At 42.4% G+C, this 21,693-nt stretch overlaps 1 protein-coding gene across 1 annotated transcript; it reads right to left on the reverse strand.

Moving 5' to 3' along the window:
* Window positions 1–2,137: 2,137 nt before the first annotated feature.
* On the reverse strand, window positions 2,138–17,219 carry C10H8orf48 (chromosome 10 C8orf48 homolog). The gene is made up of 5 exons (XM_060756185.2): window positions 16,914–17,219; window positions 12,882–13,013; window positions 8,165–8,406; window positions 5,489–5,641; window positions 2,138–3,088 (listed from the first exon to the last, which is right to left on the reverse strand). The coding sequence occupies exons 1-5, from the start codon at window positions 17,116–17,118 to the stop codon at window positions 2,969–2,971; spliced, it is 852 nt and encodes a 283-aa protein (XP_060612168.2). The 5' UTR covers window positions 17,119–17,219; the 3' UTR covers window positions 2,138–2,968.
* Window positions 17,220–21,693: the final 4,474 nt, after the last annotated feature.

A 21,693-nucleotide genomic window follows, 5' to 3' on the forward strand; every position in this document is an offset into this window, starting at 1 on the left:
ATGGTCTTAGGAACCCCTTTGGCAGAAAAGATCTCTCTGCCTGTCCTTCTCTTCCTTTTTGGAAACAGATGGTGAATCCTCCCACCAAAAGCCCTCTTCCGCTGTGATTGACTTGCCTCTCAGCCAAGGGGAGGGCTGTTTCTGAAACTCCAGGCAAGGAGGGGAAGCATGCTTGCCGCATGGCAGTGTTGTGCGCATGTGTGGGGTGAGGGAGAGCATGTGAGGCTGGAGGGAGGCTTGCACCAGTGAGTCTCTTCAAGATGTGAGAAGTTTGTCCCAATTCTATCATTGGTGAAGTTCAGAATGCTCTTTGATTGTAGGTGGACTATCAATCCCAGCAACTACAACTCCCAAATGTCAAGGTCTATTTTCCCCAAACTCCACCAATGTTCACATTTGGACATATTGAGTATTCGTGCCAAGTTTGGTCCAGATCTATCATTGTTTGAGTCCACAGTGCTCTCTGGATATAGGTGAACTACAACTCCAAAGCTCACGGTCAATGCCCGACAAACCTTCCCAGTATTTTCTATTCATCATGGGAGTTTTGTGTGCCAAATTTGGTTGAATTCACGTGTAGTTTTTGAGATGAGGCTAATCAAATAATGAATGTATTTACATACTGATATCAACAGAATCTAATTAACCACAAGCCAACAAGGATTTTTCATCAGATATAATTTTAGGTCAATCTTATAGAGTGTTTTGAGCTGAATTTAGATCTGTGTTTATTTTTTCTCTATGATGTGTAGTTTTTGTGATGAGGCTAATCAAATAATTAATGCATTTACGCACTGATATCAGATTCCATTGACATCAGTGCATAAATGCATTAATTATTCAATTAGCCTCATTGCAGAGATAGAGAAAAAATAAACACAGATCTGAATTCAGCTCAAAACATTCTATAAGAATGACCTAAAATTATATCTGATGAAAAATTCTTGTTGGCTTGCATAACAAGCAAGCACTGTTGGCAATCTGAGAAATGTCATCCTTATTCCACTGCCATTCTATTATGCCCCGCACATGGAAGGAGAGATTTTACTGACTGCACTTGGGGCAAACCTTTGTGTGTGTGTGTGTAGCTTATCTCCTTCCATTAAACAGCACTTTCAAACATATACAGTGAATTAGCATAATAGTGAAACACACACACACACACTTACTTACTTACTTACTTACTTACTTACTTACTTAGGCGATCCCTCGTAGTCCGAGGATGATGGTCTTCCAAGGTCGGTGTTCTGTCAGTGGGTCAGTAGGTGACTGTGGAGCCCAATTTTTGATCTGCATCTTCTCCTGCAGTGAGGGCATTGGTTTCCAGGTGGAAGGGGGTCCCGGTCGGGGTTGGCTTGACGCGCCTTCCTCTTGGCACGTTTCTCTCTTTCGCCCTCCATTCGTGCCTCTTCAAACTCCACAGCACTGCTGGTCACAGCTGACCTCCAGCTGAAGCGCTCAAGGGCCAGGGCTTTTCTCAGTGTCTATGCCAGAGTTTTTAAGGTTGGCTTTGAGCCCATCTTTCAATCTCTTTTCCTGTCCACCAACATTCCATTTTTTCGTTTTTGAGTTCGGAGTAGAGCAACTGCTTTGGGAGACATGGCCGGGCATCCGGACAATGTGGCCGGTCCAGTGGAGCTGATGGCAGAGGACCATCGCTTCAATGCTGGTGGTCTTTGCTTCTTCCAGCATGCTGACGTTTGTCTGCCTGTCTTCCCAAGAGATTTGCAGGATTTTCCAGAGGCAGTGCTGATGGAATTGTTCCAGGAGTTGCATCAGATATAATTTTAGGTCAGTCTTTTAGAGTGTTTTGAGCTGAACTTTTATCTGTGTTTATTTTTTCTCTATGATGTGTAGTTTTTGTGATGAGGCTAATCAAATAATTAATGTATTTACGCACTGATATCAATTAGATTCTATTGACATCAGTGGATAAATGCATTAATTATTCAATTAGCCTCACTGCAGAGAGAGAGAAAATAAACACAGGTCTGAATTCAGCTCAAAACACACTATAAGAATGACCTAAAATTATATCTGATGAAAAATCCTTGTTGGCAAACTGAGAAATGTCACCCTTATTCCACTCCCATTCTACTATGCCCTGCACATGGAAGGAGAGATTTCACTGATTGCACTTAGGGCAAACCTTTTTATTTTGTGTGGCTTCCAATAAACATCACTTTCAAACATATACAGTGAATAACCATAACAGTGATATATATATATATATATATATATATATATATGAATGATCAATTCCCACAAACCAATCATCCCAATTCAAAAACAAAACAAGCATGACAACATTTGTATTACATTTATGTCAGCTCTTTCATGCTCTTCTTGCTTCCCTATCCACAAACAACATCTTTAATTTGATGCCACTGCTTGCTGCCTTGGAATCATCAGGGTTGCAGATTAATTCCTCAATATATTTGTCCTTGTTAGCCATCTCACACGCTCCAGTTTCCCTCTCCTGCCATTCCTCTCCCTTTTCATCTACCTGGCTCTCCAAGCTTTACATTTCACAAGGGGGAGCAGGCACCTACTGGGCTGAAACCCAGTTATTACACCTCCTCCTTGCTTTGAGAAAAAGATAATCATTTGTTTTCCTTACAGATGGAAGCAGAAGCATTGAGTTGCTCTAAGATCACATAAAGGAAATTCACAAAAAAAACAAAAAAAAAAAAAACAATGCCAGAGGCTTGCTAGAATAATAACAATAATACTTTCCTCTTCCATAATGGGGACTGCGGGGAGGAAGAAAGGTCAGCTATAGTATTAAGGGGTTTGGGTTTTTTTTGCTTCAGGATGGGATGAAGAATGAGATCACAGTATCTGACCCAAAAGATGACACACGTTTGCCCAGAGAATTGATTGTTGATATTGCAAAGGCTCCACTCCTCCAGGGAGTAACTTACGTGGATTCAGAATCTGTGTTCTGCCTCGATTGACCCACACAGGGCTAGGAGGCCTCACACAAGGATTTCAGAGCTCTCTCCTTCAATCTCTGCCATATGTGCCTTGGATCATCTGAAAGCTTAGGAAGGGTCTGGTGGATTTCTCCAATGAGGGTGAGAGAATCCTAATAGGAATGAGAGAGATGGTGAAACGTTTCCCTTTGAAGAGCTGTTGAGAATAACAACAACAAAAACAACAACAATAGGGTTGCTGTGAGTTTTCCGGGCTGTATGGTCATGTTCCAGAAGACTTCTCTCCTAATGTTTTGCCTACATCTATGGCAGCCATCCTCAGAGGTTGTGAGGTTTGAAAACATGCAAATGTGAGTAGATCAATAGGTACAGCTCTAAACTTGTTGACAAAAAAGGTCGCAGGTTCTAATCTGGGGAGTGGCATGAGCTTCCGCTGTCAGCCCCAGTTTCTGCCAACCTAGCAGTTTGAAAACATGCAAATGTGAGTAGATCAATAGGTACCGCTCCGGCGGGAAGGTAACAGCAATCCATGCAGTCATGTCGGTCACATGACCTTGGAAGCGTCTATGGACAATGCTGGCTTTTTGGCTTAGAAATGGAGATGAGCATCGCCCCCCAGAGTTGGACATGACTAGACTTAATGTCAGGGAAAAACCTTTATCTTTACCTTTATAATAGTAGTAAAAGAAAAGGTAGAGGTTTCCCCTCTCCTAGGTCATGTGGCTGGCATGACTGCATGCAGCACTGTTACCTTCCTGCCGAAGCAGTACCTATTGATCTACTCACATTTGCACATTTTCGAACTGCTACGTTGGCAGATGCTGGGGCCAACAACAGGAGCTCACCCTGTCCACGGATCTGGACCGCCAACCTTCTGATCAACAAGTTCTACAGCTTAGCAGTTTAACCCCCTGTGCCACTGCAGCCCCACAGTAGTAGTAGTAGTAGTAATATCCCACTTCTCCAAAGATTCATGAAAACATTTCTCCTCAAATTGCCAAGTTGGTTTCACACATTTTGGGTGAAATACCCTTTTCAACTAATAATAATAATAACAATGCCATGAAAGCCAGAATTGAAAAGTCAACAACAGATCCCAAATGTAGACTCTGCAAGGAAGCAGATGAAACAATAGATCACATCTTCAGCTGCTGCAAGAAGATCGCGCAGACAGACTGCAAGCAGAGGCATAACATCGTTGCCCAGATGATTCATTGGAACTTGTGCCACAAATACCATCTGCCTGTGACAATGAACTGGTGGGATCACAAGCTGGAAAAAGTTACTGAGAATGAACACATCAAGCTACTCTGGGACTTCCAAATTCAGACAGACAGAATTCAGACAGAAACAACACTCCTGACCTCACAATTGTGTTAAAAAACAAAGTTTGGATCATCGATGTCGCAATCCCAGGTGACAGCAGGATTGAAGAGAAACAACTGGAAAAGCTGGCACGATACAAGGATTTAAAGATCAAACTGCAAAAACTCTGGCACAAGACAGTAAAGGTGGTCCCAGTGGTGATGCGGCACACTGGGTGCAGTGCCTAAAGACCTTGGCCTGCACTTAAACAGGCGTTGACAAAATTACCATCTGCCAGCTGCAGAAGGCCACCTTACTGGGATCTGCACGCATTATTTGCCGATACATCACACGGTCCTAGACATTTGGGAAGTGTCCAACGTGTGATCCAATTCAACAGCCAGCAGAGTGTCTGCTGTGGACTCATCTTGTTGTGATAATAATAATAATAATAATAATAATAATAATAATCTTTATTTATACCCCACCACCATCTGCCCAAAGGGGACTTGTGGTGGCTTACATGAGGCCAAGCCCAGTAGCGCATTACAACAGAAGAAAACCAAAAACACAAAACAAACTTCACAATAAAATAAATAAAAAATAAGAATACAATAAAACAGGAAAATAAATCAGCTTAAGAAAAGCTCTGCAAATTGGGTTGTAGGATTTTTCGAGCTATATGGCCATGGTCTAGAGGCATTCTCTCCTGACGTTTCGCCTGCATCTATGGCAAGCATCCTCAGAGGTAGTGAGGTCTGTTGGAACTAGAAAAAATGGTTTATATATCTGTGGAATGACCAGGGTGGGACAAAGGACTGGAGCTAGGTGTGAATGTTTCAACTGACCACCTTGATAAGCATATAATGGCCTGACAGTGCCTGGAGCAAGCTTTTGTTGAGAGGTGATTAGATGTCCTTGTTTGTTTCCTCTCTGTTGTGCTGTTGTAATTTTAGAGTTTTTGAATACTGGTAGCCAGATTTTGTTCATTTTCATGGTTTCCTCCTTTCTGTTGAAATTGTCCACATGCTTGTGTATTTCAATGGCTTCTCTGTGTAGTCTGACATGGTGATTGTGAGAGTGGAAATTCATTGTCTCAGTCCAGATAAACTGAATCAACAGCTGAGTGTTAAATCAAGACTTTATGCCAATTCCATTAAAGTCACGGTCTGCTTAAGTCGAGACAAACAATTGGATTTAAAGTGATCAGGAATTATTGGGACGCTTGCAAAAATGTCCTGACTTACCCTGGTGTACATGTAGTCTTCCAGTTTCTCTTGGAGCAAGACCTTTTCCATCAAGACCTTCCTGCGTCTGAGGAAATCAGATTCTGCCAGCTCTGCTCTTTTCTCCACGCAGTGTGGACACCGCGAGGGTTGGTGTATTTCGATTTCTGCTAACTGAGGGGCAAAACCAACAAATAATAATAAAACTTTATTTATACCCTGCCACCATCTCCCCAAGGGGACTAATCAAGACTTTTGCTAGAAATAATAACTGGTCTTTGACATCAGCTGCTTAGTTTTGTTTGCATTAACTAAGTGATGCCTTCTCGTCCAATCTCCCTCAAACCTACTTTATGCAGGATCAGCAGCATCAAGGGGAAGAGGTCTGTGATATTATGATCCTGAATGCTAGCCAATGTCTAAGTTCAACCTCCCAATAGTTTATCCTTGCTAATATAATGTTTCCACAAAACCAGTGCAATAAACAAGGCTAAATTATGCTTATTGAAAGACAACAATGTATGTTACATTTGGATTTGGTTCTCAAAATGTGCTCCACGAAGCATACTGAGGGCCTCTGCAGTTCCCTCCTCATCTCTTCTCCTTCCCGTCTAAGCTTTTCCTACTCTTTCCTGCTTCTCCTCCTCCTCCTTCCATCTCCCTTGCCACCAAAAGCCTTTTTTCCTCACCTTCCTCACCACCCAGATCCCTTTCCCCTTGCCTTGCTTGCTTCCAAAACTCTATCTCCCATTGCTAAGGGGTGACTTGATTGTGTGTTTCCTGAATGGCAGAAAGGAGTTGAACTGGATGGCCCCTGGGATTTCTGCTATTATTATTATTATTATTATTATTATTATTATTATTATTATTTTACCACTATTATTATTATTATTATTAATAATAATAATAGCAGAAATCCCAGGGGCCATCCAGTTCAACTCCTTTCTGCCATTCAGGAAACACACAATCAAGTCACCCCTTAGCAATGGGAGATAGAGTTTTATTATTATTTTACCACTATTACTAGGAGCCCCCCGTGGCGCAGTGGTTTAAAGCCCTGTGCTGGCAGGACTGAAGACCGACAGGTCGCAGGTTCGAATCCCGGGAGAGGTGGATGAGCTCCCTCTATCGGCTCCAGATCCTCATGCGGGGACAAGAGAGAAGCCTCCCACAAGGATGACAAAACATCAGAAATCATCCGGGCGTCCCCTGGGCAACGTCCTTGCAGATGGCCAATTCTCTCACAACAGGAGCAGTTGCTCCTGACACGACAAAAAAAAACCCAAACAAACCACTATTACTATAAAGATGGGATTGTCATCTGTTGGGAGTGCTTTGATTGTGCTTTTCCTGCATGGCAGAAGGAGATTGGACTTGATGGCCCCTAGGGTTGCTCCTATTACTATTATTATTATTATTATTATTATTATTATTATTATTGCAAAGGCTGGATGGCCATCTGTTGGGGATTCTTTGATTGTGTTTTTCCTGCATGACAGAATGGGATTGGTTGGCTGGCCCCTAGGGTTGCTCCTATTACTACTAGTCCTACTACAACTTGTGTTACTGCTACTACAAAGACTTGGATGGCCATGTGTTGGGGATTCATAGATTGTGCTTTTCCTGCATGGCAGAAGGGGGCTGGACTAGATGGCCCCTGGGGTTGCTCCTATTACTATTATTATTATTGCAAAGACTGGACAGCCATCTGTTGGGGAGGCTTTGATTGTGCCTTTTTGGCTTGGCAGAAGGAGGTTGACTGACTGGCCCCTACGGTTGCTATTATTTCCACTACTACTACTATATATTTTATATTGTATGTTAATGTTTTAATAGTTTTTTAATTTTGTGTTTTAACTTTTTTATTGTTATGACTGTTGAGGCATCGAATCATTGCTACTTATAAGCTGTTCCGAGTTGCCTCTGGGCTGAGAGGGTATATAAATATGGTATATATATAAATAAATACTAATACATCTGTTAGGGGTGCTTCAATTGTACTTTCCCTACATGGCAGAAGGGGGTTGCCTGAGTGGCCCCTGGGGTTGGTCCTATTAATATTATAACAAAGGCTGGATGGCCATCTGTTGGGAATGCTTTGATTGTGCTTTTTTATGCATGGCAGAAAGGGGTTGGCTGGCTGGTCCCTGAGGTCTACTGAAATATTAAATATTGTATCGTTCTTTCTTTCTTTTTTGCACTACAAGCGAGACAGTGTCCATAGGAATTTGTTTGTTTGTTTTTTCCAATTAGTTCACACAGACACTCTCCATCCATCTGCCACGGGCCCGACCCACCTGTCAAATTTCAAAACACAACATGTCAAAAAGTTTGCCCATGCTTGATATATAAACAGTATATATAATATTATATATAAACATTTCTTATGCTTCAAATAGGGCCCTGCCCTAAATAATACACCATCTTACAGGAAAACCACTATTTTACTTAAGGCTAATCTTACTTTTGGAACTGTCTTTATTACAAACGCAGGTCTGTATGAGTTTCTTCGTGCAGCAAGCCAATATGCCCCCAAACTATTGTTCCTTCTATCTAAAGTAATTTTGAAAAATAACCTCTGTGTGTGTGTGTATCCATCTTCTCAGAAAGAATCCTGAAACACTTGACAATGTTGAAATCCTACATTGTTTAACTTTTTGGGAGTTATTGCTTCTGTTAGATTTCTTTTTTTAGTACCTGCTTCAGGGTCTCCTTGATATTTTTCAGACGGAGTCTGTTCACTAACTGATCAGGGACAATGCAGTTGATATCACCCATCGTCAGCTTCTCAGAAGTGCGTCTATGGCTCTGATTCTTATACTTTCTCCTCTTTGGTGGTGCTAAACTTGGCGGATGATGAAGCCAGTTAATCTTGACAGCACAGAAAGATTGGAGCGCTCCCAGTTCTTCCTCCGAAGCCTCAGGAATCCGCGTCAGTGCTGCACCAGCCAGACAAAAATATCAATTACTCTTTGAAGGGCAGGAGGAACAGCATCAGCTTTCCATCTGTGCAACCTGTTCTCGAGAATTAGCATTCGCAAAGCGTGAGAGAGCAATTTCAGAGCTCACCGCGGTATCAAGGACAAAAGACAAGACCCTCCGTGGAGAGAGGTGAGGATGGCAAAGGCAAATGGAAATGAAAAATGGCAGAAAACGTATGTGCCGTCGGAAGAATGAGACGGCTGAGGTCAGAGCAGAGATTGCAATAATTAAGAGAAAACAGAAATGCAGTAAACACAAGCAACACAGAAACTGCCCTTAATGCAAGAAATTCATTTCACCGCTTAGGGATAACCATTTAACTAATTCCATTTAGCCAAAAAGTACATTAAAGGTAAAGATTTCCCTTGATATTAAATCTTGTTGTGTCCGACTCTGTGGAGTGGTGCTCATTTCCATTTCTAAGTTGAAGACCCTGCATTGTCTGTAGATGCCTCCAAGGTCATGTGGCCAGCATGACTGCATGGAGCACCATTACCTTCCCTCTGGAGCAGTACCTATTGATCAACTCACATTTGCATGTTTTTGAACTGCTAGGTTGATATAAGCTGAGGCTAACAGCAGAAGCTCACTCCACTCCCCAGATTCGAACCGTCGACCTTTCAGTCAGCAAGTTCAGCAGCTAAGCGGTTTAACCCGCTGTGCCACCGGGGGCTCAAAAAAGTACATTACATGTCAGCAAAACAAATGAAAATGTTGGAAGGATAAACTCCGGTCTATACGGTGTACAATTAATGCAGTTTGACACTACTTTAACTGTTATGGCTCAGTGCTAAAGAATCCTCTGAGTTGTAGTCTGGTGAGTTGGATTAGGACATATTTCAGTTATGGGGAAGGAGAGGTGCAAGAATGGGGAATTAAATAATGAGCACTTTGGGCTTATTTTATCAATTAACTAAGCAGTACGTAAAATATTTCAGTTACTCAGCCTGGAAACCATTAGGACGTTATGTCATAAGAAAAAAGGAGAACAACTTTGGAGGGATTTCTAAAAGGTTGGGGTCAGCCCCTAAAAGAACCACAGAAGTAGCCTAACACTGGCGGATTGGGATTTAGCAAAGGACCAGGAAAAAAAATCGGAAAAGAATAAAGGCACTGTTGTCTAGATTTAACACTCTGCATTGCAGGCATTTAAACAGATATTACAAACCACTCCAGTTTAATTGAAGGGCTTTGTCAGCAAGCGTTTTTTGCCTTTGTGATTTAGGAACCCGAATGAGGGACTTCTGAGAGGCAGCCGCTTGAGTCAGGTTTCACAGTATCATAGTGAGGCTAGATTATGGCTTTACATTTTTTTATTCTTATTTTTTGAATGATTCACCTGAAAAGTAATACTTCAAATGGACAAATTGCTCCATTATCCCAAAGCTTACCGAGTGGGCCTTAATTATCCTGCAGCTAATCTTCAATTATGCATAAAAACGATTAAGTAGTTATTCCTACCCAGTTCCAAGTAGATAAAACAAATTGTAAGAGGCTCCCCTGGCTGCAAACGCCAACGTCCTATTAAATTCCAAGAGAGACAATTTTGGGCTTGGGAACATAAAAGCAGCAGCGGTTATTTCATGCAGGTTATTGTTCTGCCTTCAGAGAGGCAGCCTGAAGACACTGCTGCTATGATTAAGGATATATTGCTGAACCCAAATATAGCTCCAAATATAGAGCGCCTGCAAAGAACCTGGGAAAGGCAGGATGATTTTATACTCTGACAAAATATTTCACTATGGCCAAAACTGTTTCTGTGGAGATCTTTTTGGATGAAATGCAAGGTGTTCAATCTGCAAACAGAAGTAAACACCAGGGAGATAGGGTTTTAACAGAGACAGAGAACAACACACTGTATGTGATATAAAAAGGTTGAGTATTCCTCCCCCAAAATGCTTGGAATAAGAAAAATTCAGATTTTGGGATTCTAAGTAGCTTACTAAATCTCATTGTCTAAGGAAGGTAAAACATTGAAATGTACATGCAGCTACATTTTGCCTTGAGAGAGGCAAAATGCATCCTTACTGGAAGGGAAGAAAATGCAGAAGAGACAATGGAGGAGACCACATGGTCAACCCAAGGGCAATAAAACTTAAAGAGGAAGTTCCCTCATAGAATTCCAGTGCTACATCCTTGAAGGGGGAGGAGACAATGGCTAGCAGGAAGAGGAGGAAAGACAAAGCGCCTTTTGGGGAAATATACATAGGAATTCTATCTCTAGTCTAGCTACTGATTGAGATCTGGAAACTTGATAACACAAGAAACTTGTGCAGTCCAGGAAATAAAAGTTTATCCTAACTCACCACACATAAGTTTCTGCTGGTTATGAGGTTTACTTCTGATACTCTGCTATATTATTATTATTATTATTAATAATAATAATAATAACACTTTATTTGTATCCCGCTACCATCTCCCCAAGGGACTCGGTGTGGCTTACATTAGGCCGAGCCCAAACACAACAATACAAGCAATAATCACAACAATACAAGCAATAATCACAACAATACAAGCAATTAAAATAAAAACATGAATAATAAACATATAACAATTCAAGGTGCTGGTCTTGGCCTACAAAGCCCTAAACGGTTCCGGCCCAAAATACCTTTCTGACCGCATCTTGGCCTACGAGCCCACGAGGACCTTGAGATCGTCTGGGGAGGCCCTTCTCTCGATCCCGCCTGCATCACAGGCACGGCTGGCGGGGACGAGGGAGAGGGCCTTCTCGGTGGTGGCCCCCCGGCTGTGGAACACTCTCCCGGCACACATCAGACAGGCGCCCTCCCTCATGTCCTTTCGAAAAAGCCTTAAGACCTGGCTGTTCGAGAGGGCATTTAATTAAGTGCTAAGCAACAACATTACGGTAATGAGAACTGGAATGGTATAAGGAAGATGAGACTGGCTATGATTCTACTAAGAGACGAAGCGGATTTTTATGTAGTTTGTATTTGTCGTATAGTTATATGTTGTTGATACTGGCCTTTGTAACTGTCTTTTTATGTGTACTGTACACCGCCATGAGTCGCCCGTAAGGGCTGAGAATGGCGGTTAATAAGTGCATCAAATAAATAAATAAATAAATAAATAAACATTATCAATAAGACAACATACAATTAAAAACTGTGGGAAGGCCAAATGTAAAATTAAAATTGGAAATAGTGCTGAAACATGGACGAAAAGGTGATAGTGGCGTTTGTGAAAAGACATAGGAGCAGACCTAAAAATGTAAAGTGCTTTAGAGGGACAAAGTGCTAAGGGATCATTATTCCGGGAAGGCACACTGGAACAACCACGGCTTCAAGTTCCACCTGAAGACTGCCAGAGTTGGGGCCTGCCTGATGTCCTTAGGGAGTGAGTTCCAGAGTCGAGGGGCCACCACCGAAAAGGCCCTCTCTCTCGTCCCCACCAATTGCGCCTGCAATGCTGGCGGGATCGAGAGCAGGGCCTCTCCAGATGAACGAAGAGATCGTGTGGGTTCGTATACAGAGATGTGGTCACACAGGTAGGCGGGTCCCAAACTGTTCAGGACTTTGTAGGTAAGAACCTGCACCTTGAATTGGGTCCGGTAAATGAATGGCAGCCAGTGGAGCTCCTTGAACAGGAGGTGGAATCACTCAAACTGAGAGTTATTTTGAGCTTTACAGTTCAGATTCCCCAACAAAATGCCATAATGAGATGTCTTGCAGACTTGTGGCCCAAATCTAAATACAACATCAATTTATGTTTCACACAAACATAGTAATTTTGCATATGGTGGAAAAGGCAATTCTAGACTTCTTGCAAACAGTCCTTTGCTGGAGGCACAGCAAGAACAAGTGCGCTCACACCTGGGAAGCACCCTGATGCTATGGAAACCAAATGCAAAAACTGAAAGCAGAAAAGGTTGCTTTGTGCCACACAAAGGACACCTCTCTTGAGGCAGTTGAGTCAAGAGCCAAAGACTAAGAAAACCTGCAAGGACAGGACCAGGCAAACAAACAGCTAAGCCCATTTTTTCCAGGTCTGTCAATCTTCTCAGTGAGTTATTTGTCACTCCCAGTCTATTACAGTTAAGAGGATTTTATGATGAAATTAAAAATATAAAAGAGGCCAAAGACCTCAAGTGATGTGCCACAAACTGGAGGATTGAGTTTCACACAAGCATCCATTCTACAATCATAAGAACAAAAAATATTATTATAGACCAATTCTGAAAGCAAGAAAGTGTCATAAATAGAGAGAGGCTGCTATCCAGAGAAAAAAAACAGCCCTCATATGCAGATGGCAGACAATCATGGCCTTGGCCATGGGATTGTTTGGATATTCTGAAGAGAGGAAGAGAAATATGAGAAAGAGAGAAACAGGTGCCAGCCAGTCAACAGCGGAAGGGCTTGAAGAGAGAAATTAGTGTTTTCTATCAGCTTCCAAGTGACTCTGAACATGAACTCACCATTAGCTGGTTCCACAGTAGATCTGGCAACTGCAGTAGTAGTAGCTTTGTTGACGTTCAGACGATTGATCCATTTTCTAGTTAAATACTCCCTGGATGCTGCTGGGTCCAAAAAGTCTCTGTTCTTTATTACTTTAAAAAAAGTGGGGAGAGAGAGAGAGTTGCATGAATATTGTATGGTTTTTAAACTGTATTGGACTTAATAATTTTAGGTCACTGGGTTGTTGTAGGTTTTTTCGGGCTATATGGCCATGGTCTAGCCCGAAAAAACCTACAACAACCCAGTGATTCCAGTCATGAAAGCCTTCGACAATACAATTTTAGGTCACTTTGAGCCACATTACTTGGGGAAATAATAACAATGACAACAATGCCATTTGAAAGGAGAACAAGAGCACAAAGTAGCCTGTACATGAGGCATGCCGATGATGTTTGGCACCAAATCAATAGTCAATGAAGGACACTTGGAAACCAAAGCTGGTTCACCAACTGTATCAACAGAGACGTGTGTGTTGCATTCAATGGAGTCCCTGAAGGAAGCTCTCTACCCATGGAAGACTAGAATAGCAATCCTATACATGCTGGTCCAAGAGAAATTCCCAGTAACTACTATGGAAGTGGCAGTGGGCCTTGGTGTACATTGTGATTTGATTCTAAGGCCTTGCAATTGGTAGCAAAATTTACAGATGCTTAAGTTCTATTATATTCAATGCCATAGTAAAATCATGCTTTGCTTTTTTGATCCCTCCCCCAAATAAAAATATTTGGTTGAATCAGTGGATGCTTAACCCATGGATACAGAGAGACAATTTTACTTTAAATAAAGCATGCAGTGGACCCATAACCATCCTGTGCACTCTCTCTTGAAAGTTAACTTTCGGTAAACTTTTAATGCCTTACATCTGAGTTACGTATGCTTCCAATTGTTTTTGTGAAGCCAACAGGAAGTCACCTGGGAAGGTCAAGAACTTGAACATTGTTTCCATCCTAAATATCTCGATGTCACCTTAGATCGAACACTAGGATATAGGAAACACTGCTTGAACACCAAGCACAAAATTGCTGCACGCAATAACATCCTGCGAAAACTTACTGGCAGCACATGGGGTGCAAACCCAAAATTAATAAGAACATCACCCTAACCTTGTCGTACTCAACTGCTGAGTATGCCTGCACTGAATGAAACATGCAGAATAATCACAGGATGTCTTAAACCTACACCCGTTGATAAACTCTACAAGCTAGCTGGCATTCCCCCCCCCCCCCCCCCCCCGATGTGCAACGGGAAGTTGATACTAAATGTGGTAGTTTGCAGACGACACCAAATTGGGAGGGATAGCCAATACTCCAGAGGACAGGAGCAGGATTCAAAACGATCTTGACAGATTAGAGAGATGGGCCAAAACTAATAAAATGAAGTTCAACGGGGACAAATACAAGATACTCCACTTAGACAGAAAAAACAAAATGCAAAGATACAGAATGGGAGATGCCTGGCTCGAGAGCAGTGTGAAAAAGATCTTGGAGTCCTTGTGGACAACAAGTTAAACATGAGCCAACAATGTGATGTAGCGGCAAAAAAAGCCAATGGGATTTTGGCCTGCATCAATAGGAGCATAGTGTCTAGATCTAGGAAAGTCATGCTACCCCTCTATTCCGCTTTGGTTAGACCACACCTGGAATATTGTGTCCAATTCTGGGCACCACAATTCAAGAGAGATATTGACTCTAAGCTGGAATGTGTCCAGAGGAGGGCGACTAAAATGATCAAGGGTCTGGAGAACAAGCTCTATGAGAAGCGGCTTAAAGAGCTGGCCATGTTTAGCCTGAAGAAGAGAAGGCTGAAAGGAGATATAATAGCCATGTATAAATATGTAAGAGGAAGCCACAGGGAGGAGGGAGCAAGCTTGTTTTCTGCTTCCTTGGAGACTAGGACGCGGAACAATGGCTTCAATCTACAAGAGAGGAGATTCCATCTGAATATGAGGAAGAACTTCCTGACTGTGAGAGCCGTTCAGCAGTGGAACATCGACACCGAAATACAACACCACCTGAGCTCTGTGAGTGCAGCCTTTTTTTGAATGAAGCAGAGAGTGTTTGAGGACTGGGACATCCGTAGGGATACCAAAGTGCTTGTTTATAAAGCTATTGTCCTCCTAACCCTGCTATATGCCTGTGAAACATAGACTGTCTACAGACATCACATGCAACTCCTGGAACGATTCCATCAGCGCTGCCTCCGGAAAATCCTGCAAATCTCTTGGAAAGACAAGCGGACAAACGTTAGCGTGCTGGGAGAAGCAAAAATCATCAGCACTGAAGTGATGGTCCTCCGCCATCAACTCCGCTGGACCGGCCACGTTGTCCGGATGCCCGACCACTGTCTTCCAAAGCAATTGTTAGGAAGCGCCTGAAGACCTGGCTGTTCCAGTGTGTCTTTCCAGAATAGAAACTCTTGGTTTCAAGTCCCAAACATCTTGCTAGAGATTTAGGATTATCTGCACATTGTACCTACCCAAATACCTCTACATATTACCTGTCACGACAGCACTTTTTAACTTTGTCCATTACATTGGCCCGGTCCTTGGTTTTAAATTGCGTCATGAAACTTTCAAACCTGTATTTTGCCTATAAAAATCCCTGTAAATTCTGTATTGCTATGCTTGTAGTGGAAATATCCCTACAGTGCATCCGATCTCAGCTGAATCGCTCATTGAACCTCGATGCCCCTTCTTCGCTTTGGCAAGAGTCTCATTTCAATTATTAATATTAAATAAAATTGCTGGAATCAGGATTCTCTGAAGGCTTGCCAAGGTAGCATTCCCTCTTTGGTGGGAACTAAGGGTCATCTCTCCGTGGAGTTGACCCCCCTAAAGTCTAGTTCGACTTTAACGGTGTCATTGTTTTATTGTTTTATTGTTTTGCTTGATGTTTTATTATTTGCTTATGAGTTTATTGTATATTGTATGTTGTTGTTGTCGGCGGCCTTGGCCTTTGTAAGCCACATCGAGTCCTACGGGAGATTTTGCGGGGTATAAATAAAGTTAATAAATAATAATAATAATAATAATAATAATAATACTCCAAACTTGACAGTCACCTACGGATCTGTAGGGGCAACGAAACCAACATATTTCCCAAAAGGCAGAAGCCCCCTTTCCAATAGGGAGGGCAAAGATGGACACCACAAAAGTTGAATCCTTTAAACTGCAAAAAACTATTTATTATTGCGTGGCCATAGCAATAACGACAAACAAGCATATAGGGATGCAATCAAAGGGTTTGTCACAACCCCCAATGGGGCTGCAGAGCATTTATAGTAAATGGAATATACATTTTCATTGGTTCCCGAAGACAAATCATTTCATTGGTCTAAGCTAGCTATGCAGTTGTTCATTAGTTGTTTATGATTTTGATTGGCATTATAGCACACGTGGGATCCTAACAATGGCACAACTATAACATAACTATGGTTCATTGTTCTCTGACCATGACTGTATCTTATCTGTTAGTGTGTTGCAAACATGGCTTCAGAGCGACTGGGAAACTTGGGGGTTCTAACTAGACAACAGCTAGCTGGTTTTGTCCAGATATGCGGTTATCCTTGAATAGTAACTTCTTCTTTGGAGCACTGATTTCTCAAACAATCAGCATTTTCTGTGAACAGAGGCCTACTGCAGAAATAGGCCAATATGGCAGTAAATCATGACATATGGGCATTGGGGAAATATCTGAAAATCCCCTTTTTAAAACCACATCTCCTCCAGATCCACAAGAATACTGATCCTGGAAGACTATCCTACTCGTCCAACAAGGGATTGCCTAAGAAGTGGCTGAGGGGGAAAAGGAAAGGGCCTGAGGCTGTTAGGAATGGTGGGAGTTGAAGTCCAAAGCTCCTGGAGGGCCCAAGTTTGCCCATGCCTGCTTTAGAAACGAAATGACTTCTGGACCATTTTAATGGCTTGCACATCCCTAGTAGATGCACCCCAAGCTTCTTTTCCAAAGCCAAAACCTACTGGCAGCTGGACACACCTTCACTATTTTGACTTGAAGACTGGTTAGTGTTTTCTGACCGATCCCAGGAAGCAGGCCATTCGGTGTCCTCTCCAGAGGAATAGGAAGCGAATGGTTCATTGTCATATTCTCTGCAGGTTTCTTCTTCTTCTTCACTGAAGGAAGTAAATGTATCCCCAGAATAATCCGGAACGGGGCTGCTTTGGTTCCAGCTCAGCTCCATCGGTTCATCTTCACAACAGGCCTCACCGAAATCCTTGTAAAGCGAGGCCTGGGTTCCTCCTGCAGGCCTCTCGCGTTGCCACGGCAACCACTGAGCAGCGTCGGGAGTAACGCTGTTTATTGTTCCCCCGGAACATAGTTCCAACGCACTCCGGTTCCGGTTGGGAGTCTACCTTCCAGACGCTGGAGCAGGATTGCAGTTGTTTGGGAAACTTCACTCGTTGTTGTTGTTGTTTCTTCTTCTCCCTCTCTCTCTTCGTTTTTCTCCTTCTCCTCCTCCTCCTCCTCATTCTTTCCCTTCTTATAATAATATATTATAATACGTTGTGTATACATATAATATTTATAATATTATAATGTAATGCAATATGATACTAATAATAATATATTATAATTATATATTTTATATTACATGTAATATTACTAATAATATTACAATATAAGGGTATTGTGGAGCCCCCGGTGGCGCAGTGGGTTAAAGCACTGAGCTGCTGAGCTTGTTGATCGAAAGGTTGCAGGTTCGATTCCAGGGAGCGGCGTGAGCTTCCGCTGTCAGCCCTAGCTTCTGCCAACCTAGCAGTTCGAAAACATGCAAATGTGAGTAGATCATTAGGTACCGCTCCGGCGGGAAGGTCACGGCGCTCCATGCAGTCATGCCGGCCACATGACCTTGGAGGTGTCTATGGAGAACACCAGCTCTTCGGCTTAGAAATGGAGATGAGCACCATACCCCAGAGTCAGACATGACTGGACTTAATGTCAGGGGACTACCTTTACCTTTAAGGGTATTGTACAATATAGTAATATTTAATACTGATATTTTACTATGCTAATCATATAATATATTGTATGTATATATATCTTGTAAGCCACTTTGACTCCCCTTCGGGGTGAGAAGGGCAGCATATAAATGTCACAGATAAATTCTTCTTTCCAATTATCCTTCTCTCCCCATTTGCTTTTCCCCTTCTTCTTCTCTTTCTTCTTTTCTTCCTGCTCGTCCCCTTTCTTCTCTTTCTCCTCCTCTCCGTTCTTTCTCTTCCTCCTCTTCATTTTTCTCTTCTCCACCTTCAACTTCTTCTTTCCCTTCTTCTTCATGCCCTTTTTCTTCTTCCTCCTTTTCTCCACCACTTCTTCTTTTCATCCTCCTCCTTTTCCCCATCTTCTTCTCATTCCTCTTCTTTGCCTTATCATCCTCCCCATTCTTCTTCCTTCTTCTCTTCTTTTTCCTTCTTCTTCCCCTTTTCTTCTTCTCCTTCTTCTCCACCCCTTCTCTACGTTTCTTCCTCCCCCTCTTCTTTTCTTTTCTTTTCCCTTCTCTTCTTTTTCTCCTCCTTCTTTTCATTCTCCTCCTTTCCCCCTCTTCTCATTCCTCTTTTTCGCCTTCTCCTCCTCCCCATTCTTTTTCCTTGTCCTATTCCTCCTAGTCCTTCTTCTTTCCCGTTTTCTTTCTCTTTTTCTTCCCTTTCCTCTTCTCCTTCCCGTCTCTATTTTTCTTCCTCCTCCTCTTCTTTTCCTTTCCCTCCTCTTTCTTTTCTCCTTCTTCCTCCCCTTTTTCTTCTCTCTCTTTTTATTAGAATTAGTTTTTATTAGTCGACATTTGTAGATTACAATTAAGGAGGGGGAACAATAGTGGTGATAGGAAAGTAGGAAATTGAGGAGCTTAAAGGCCTGGTCATTTGGGGAAATTGGTTTGGGGGTTCGGGAAGGTTAGGGTTGGGGAAATGATGAGGGGAGAGTGGGTTGGGATAGTAGGGGCATATCGGGAGGGAAGGGCATTTAGGGTGGGGAGCTTCCAGTTCATTCTACAGAGATGTAAATATCATTTTTTTTTAAAAAAAGGAGTTTCCTTGAGTTATTGCTATCCGAATGTCTTTACTATCCTATTTATGTATTGATCTTCATTTTTTCCTGCAGATATATTTTAAGCTGATTCCACTTGATTTGATTTTCTTTCTTTCTTCTGATTTTTTATTATCTGTGACAGTCTGTCCATATTCATAATTTCTCCAATCTTAAAGAGCCAGTTCTTAATTATGGGAGGGTCTTTATCTTTCCGCTTCTGGGTGACTGTTATTCTCGCTGCGGCAGTGAGGTAGAACGGAATTTTCTCTTCATTTTTTCCAATTTCAAAGTCTATTATATTCAACAAATAATATTCCGGTTTCAGATCGTATTTTATCTTGATATATTTTGGCAGTGCTTGTGGATTATTATCTAATACTTCTTGATGTTCTTACAACCCCCTAACCCTAACTCAACCCTCCCCTTTTTCTTCTCCTGCCTCTTCTCCTCCTCCTCACTATTCTTCTTCCTCCTCCCCTCCTCCTCCTTCTTTCCCTTTTCCTTCCTCCCTTTTTCCTTTTCTCTTCTTCCTCTTGTACTTCTTCTCCCCTTCTTCTCCTTGTTCTTCTTCTCCCTGCTCCTCCTCTTTTCCATCTCCTCCTCCTTCTTTTCCCTTCTTCCTCTTCTTTTTCTTCTTATTCCTCTTCTTCACTTTCTCCTCATCACCATTCTTCTTCCTCCTCATTTTCCTCCTCCCCTCTTTCTTCTTCTTTCCCTTCTTCTTCCTCCCATTTTTCCTCTCCTTCTCCTCTTCTCTTCCTCATTTTCCCCTCTTCTTGTTCTTCCTCTCCTTTTTCTTTTCCTCTTCTTCCCCTCCTTTTTCTTCTCCTTGTTCTTCTTCTCCTTCTCCTCCTCTTCTCCGTGTTCTTCTCCTTATTCTTCTCCTTCTCCTCTTCTTGTTCTTCTTCTTCTCCTTCTCCCTGCCCCTCTTCTTGTTTTTCCGTCTTCCTCTTCTTTTTGTTCTCCTCCTCTTCCTCTTCTTCCTCTCCTTGTTATGGCATCTTTGGAATTGTAGTTTTACAATATGTTTTGTCTCCATTGCCCAAGAGTGCTAGGACCGCACCAAACTACAGCACCCAAGACTCCATAGCATTGATCCAGGGCAGTTCAAAGGGAGTCAATTTGCCTTCATTCTGGACACCTTAAGTTCACAATTGGATGCAGCACCTTGGAGAGGGTCTTTGACTCACTTCTGCAATGCAGATGCACCCCAGACTTGGCTCTTTGGGCAGGAGTCTGTTCTGGCCTGAATGCTGGGTTTGAACCTCAGTGTCTTTTCTCTGCAAAAAAAAGTTATATTATCACTAAATTACTTTCCACTTCAGAACATTTTAGATAGAAAAGATTACAGGATCCACGTGCACGACTTTCCGCTTCACTGCTGGGCTTCTGGCACGCATCCCATTAAGACACCTCAAGACCTTTTTCTGGGTCTTTCAACTTCCTTCCCAAACCCAAGACAGTCCGCGACTTTTCTTTTTAATGAAGGCTTCCTTTCCTGAACTCTGTTCATTTACAGAGAGTTTGTCGGGTCTCCCGGCAGGATCCTCTTTGTGTCAAATTATCCCGAAAAGGATGGAATATATTTCCATAAATCGGAGAGTATCTATGTGTGCGTTGTCTCAGGCTGTTAGTGGCCCTCTGAAGCAATGGGAGGGTGGCTTCCTTTCATGGAAATGAAGAGCCGAAGCAGGAGCAGCAGCAGAGAAAACCATTTCTTACATCTCATCAAAGAGAAAAAAAGGAAAGAGATGAAATAATATTATGCAGAGCTGAAAGGCCAGCGGAAATACTTTTGGTTTAGGATTATCTGCTCTTTTTACAGAGCCAGCTGGAGTCTCTATAAGTGGTGGAGATGATGTGAGGTCATCAATATAGGATTATGGGATCTTATATTTGCAAGGGACACCCAAGGGTCATCTAGTCCAACCCCATTCTGCCAGGCAGGAAGATACTTCTAAAGCATTCCCAAAAGATGCCCATCAAAACTGTTTATAGATAGAGATAATAATAATAGTAATCATCATCATCATCATCTTTATTTATACCCCGCCTCCATCTCCCCAACGAGGACTCGGGGCGGCTTACATGAGGCCAAGCCCTAAAAACATATACATGAAGACAAATAAAACCAAAACACCTGTTGTGACTCAGTTTGATTCTGAGTCTGAAACTGCACCCTGTGGGTCTTGTGAGCCAGAGTTCCAAGACCCACAGTTCCCTGATGAAGAGGATGATGGGATTCAGATTTCTGTTGTGCCTGCTTCAGACGGTGCAGCAGGGGAAACATCAAGTCAGTTCTCAGGGGAAAAGAATGTCAGTGGGATAGATAATGGCCAGGTGGAGTTGTCTTCGCCTTCTCAGCCTTCCCACGGTGATTTAGCCCAGCTGAACCAAGATAAAGAAAGCCTTGAAGATAGTGAATTAATGAGCAGGCAAGAACGCTTAAAATTAAGGGTTCAGAGGAGCTCTCGCTTAGCTGGTAAGTGAGAAGCCAAGTCGGCCAAGGGTCATCGCAATGCGTTCATGTTTGCAAAGGGTATTTAGCCTTCTGGCTGACAAACGGGAGTTGTCAGTTCAACGCAGCTCTTTCCATGCAAAGTTCTATGGATTAACCTTGGTTTTAAGCAGCACACTTTTGGCTTCCAGAATCTGGGATTTTGGGTCTTGTGTTTCACTGTTCTACCATGGACTCTTGTTTGATCATTTCCGAAATGATTATGCTTCATGT

The sequence above is a fragment of the Anolis sagrei genome, chromosome 10 (assembly GCF_037176765.1).
Source record: "Anolis sagrei isolate rAnoSag1 chromosome 10, rAnoSag1.mat, whole genome shotgun sequence".
NCBI classification, from domain to species: domain Eukaryota; kingdom Metazoa; phylum Chordata; class Lepidosauria; order Squamata; family Dactyloidae; genus Anolis; species Anolis sagrei.

Excerpts from the sequence above, each read along its gene's own strand:
- C10H8orf48 (XM_060756185.2), bottom strand. The coding sequence starts at position 17,118 with ATGGAGCTGAGCTGGAACCAAAGCAGCCCCGTTCCGGATTATTCTGGG. Across the intron at positions 5,642-8,164 it reads TCAAGGAGACCCTGAAGCAG|TTAGCAGAAATCGAAATACA; the intron begins GTACTAAAAAAA and ends TTTGCCCCTCAG. Across the intron at positions 3,089-5,488 it reads AAGACTACATGTACACCAGG|GATTCTCTCACCCTCATTGG; the intron begins GTAAGTCAGGAC and ends CATTCCTATTAG.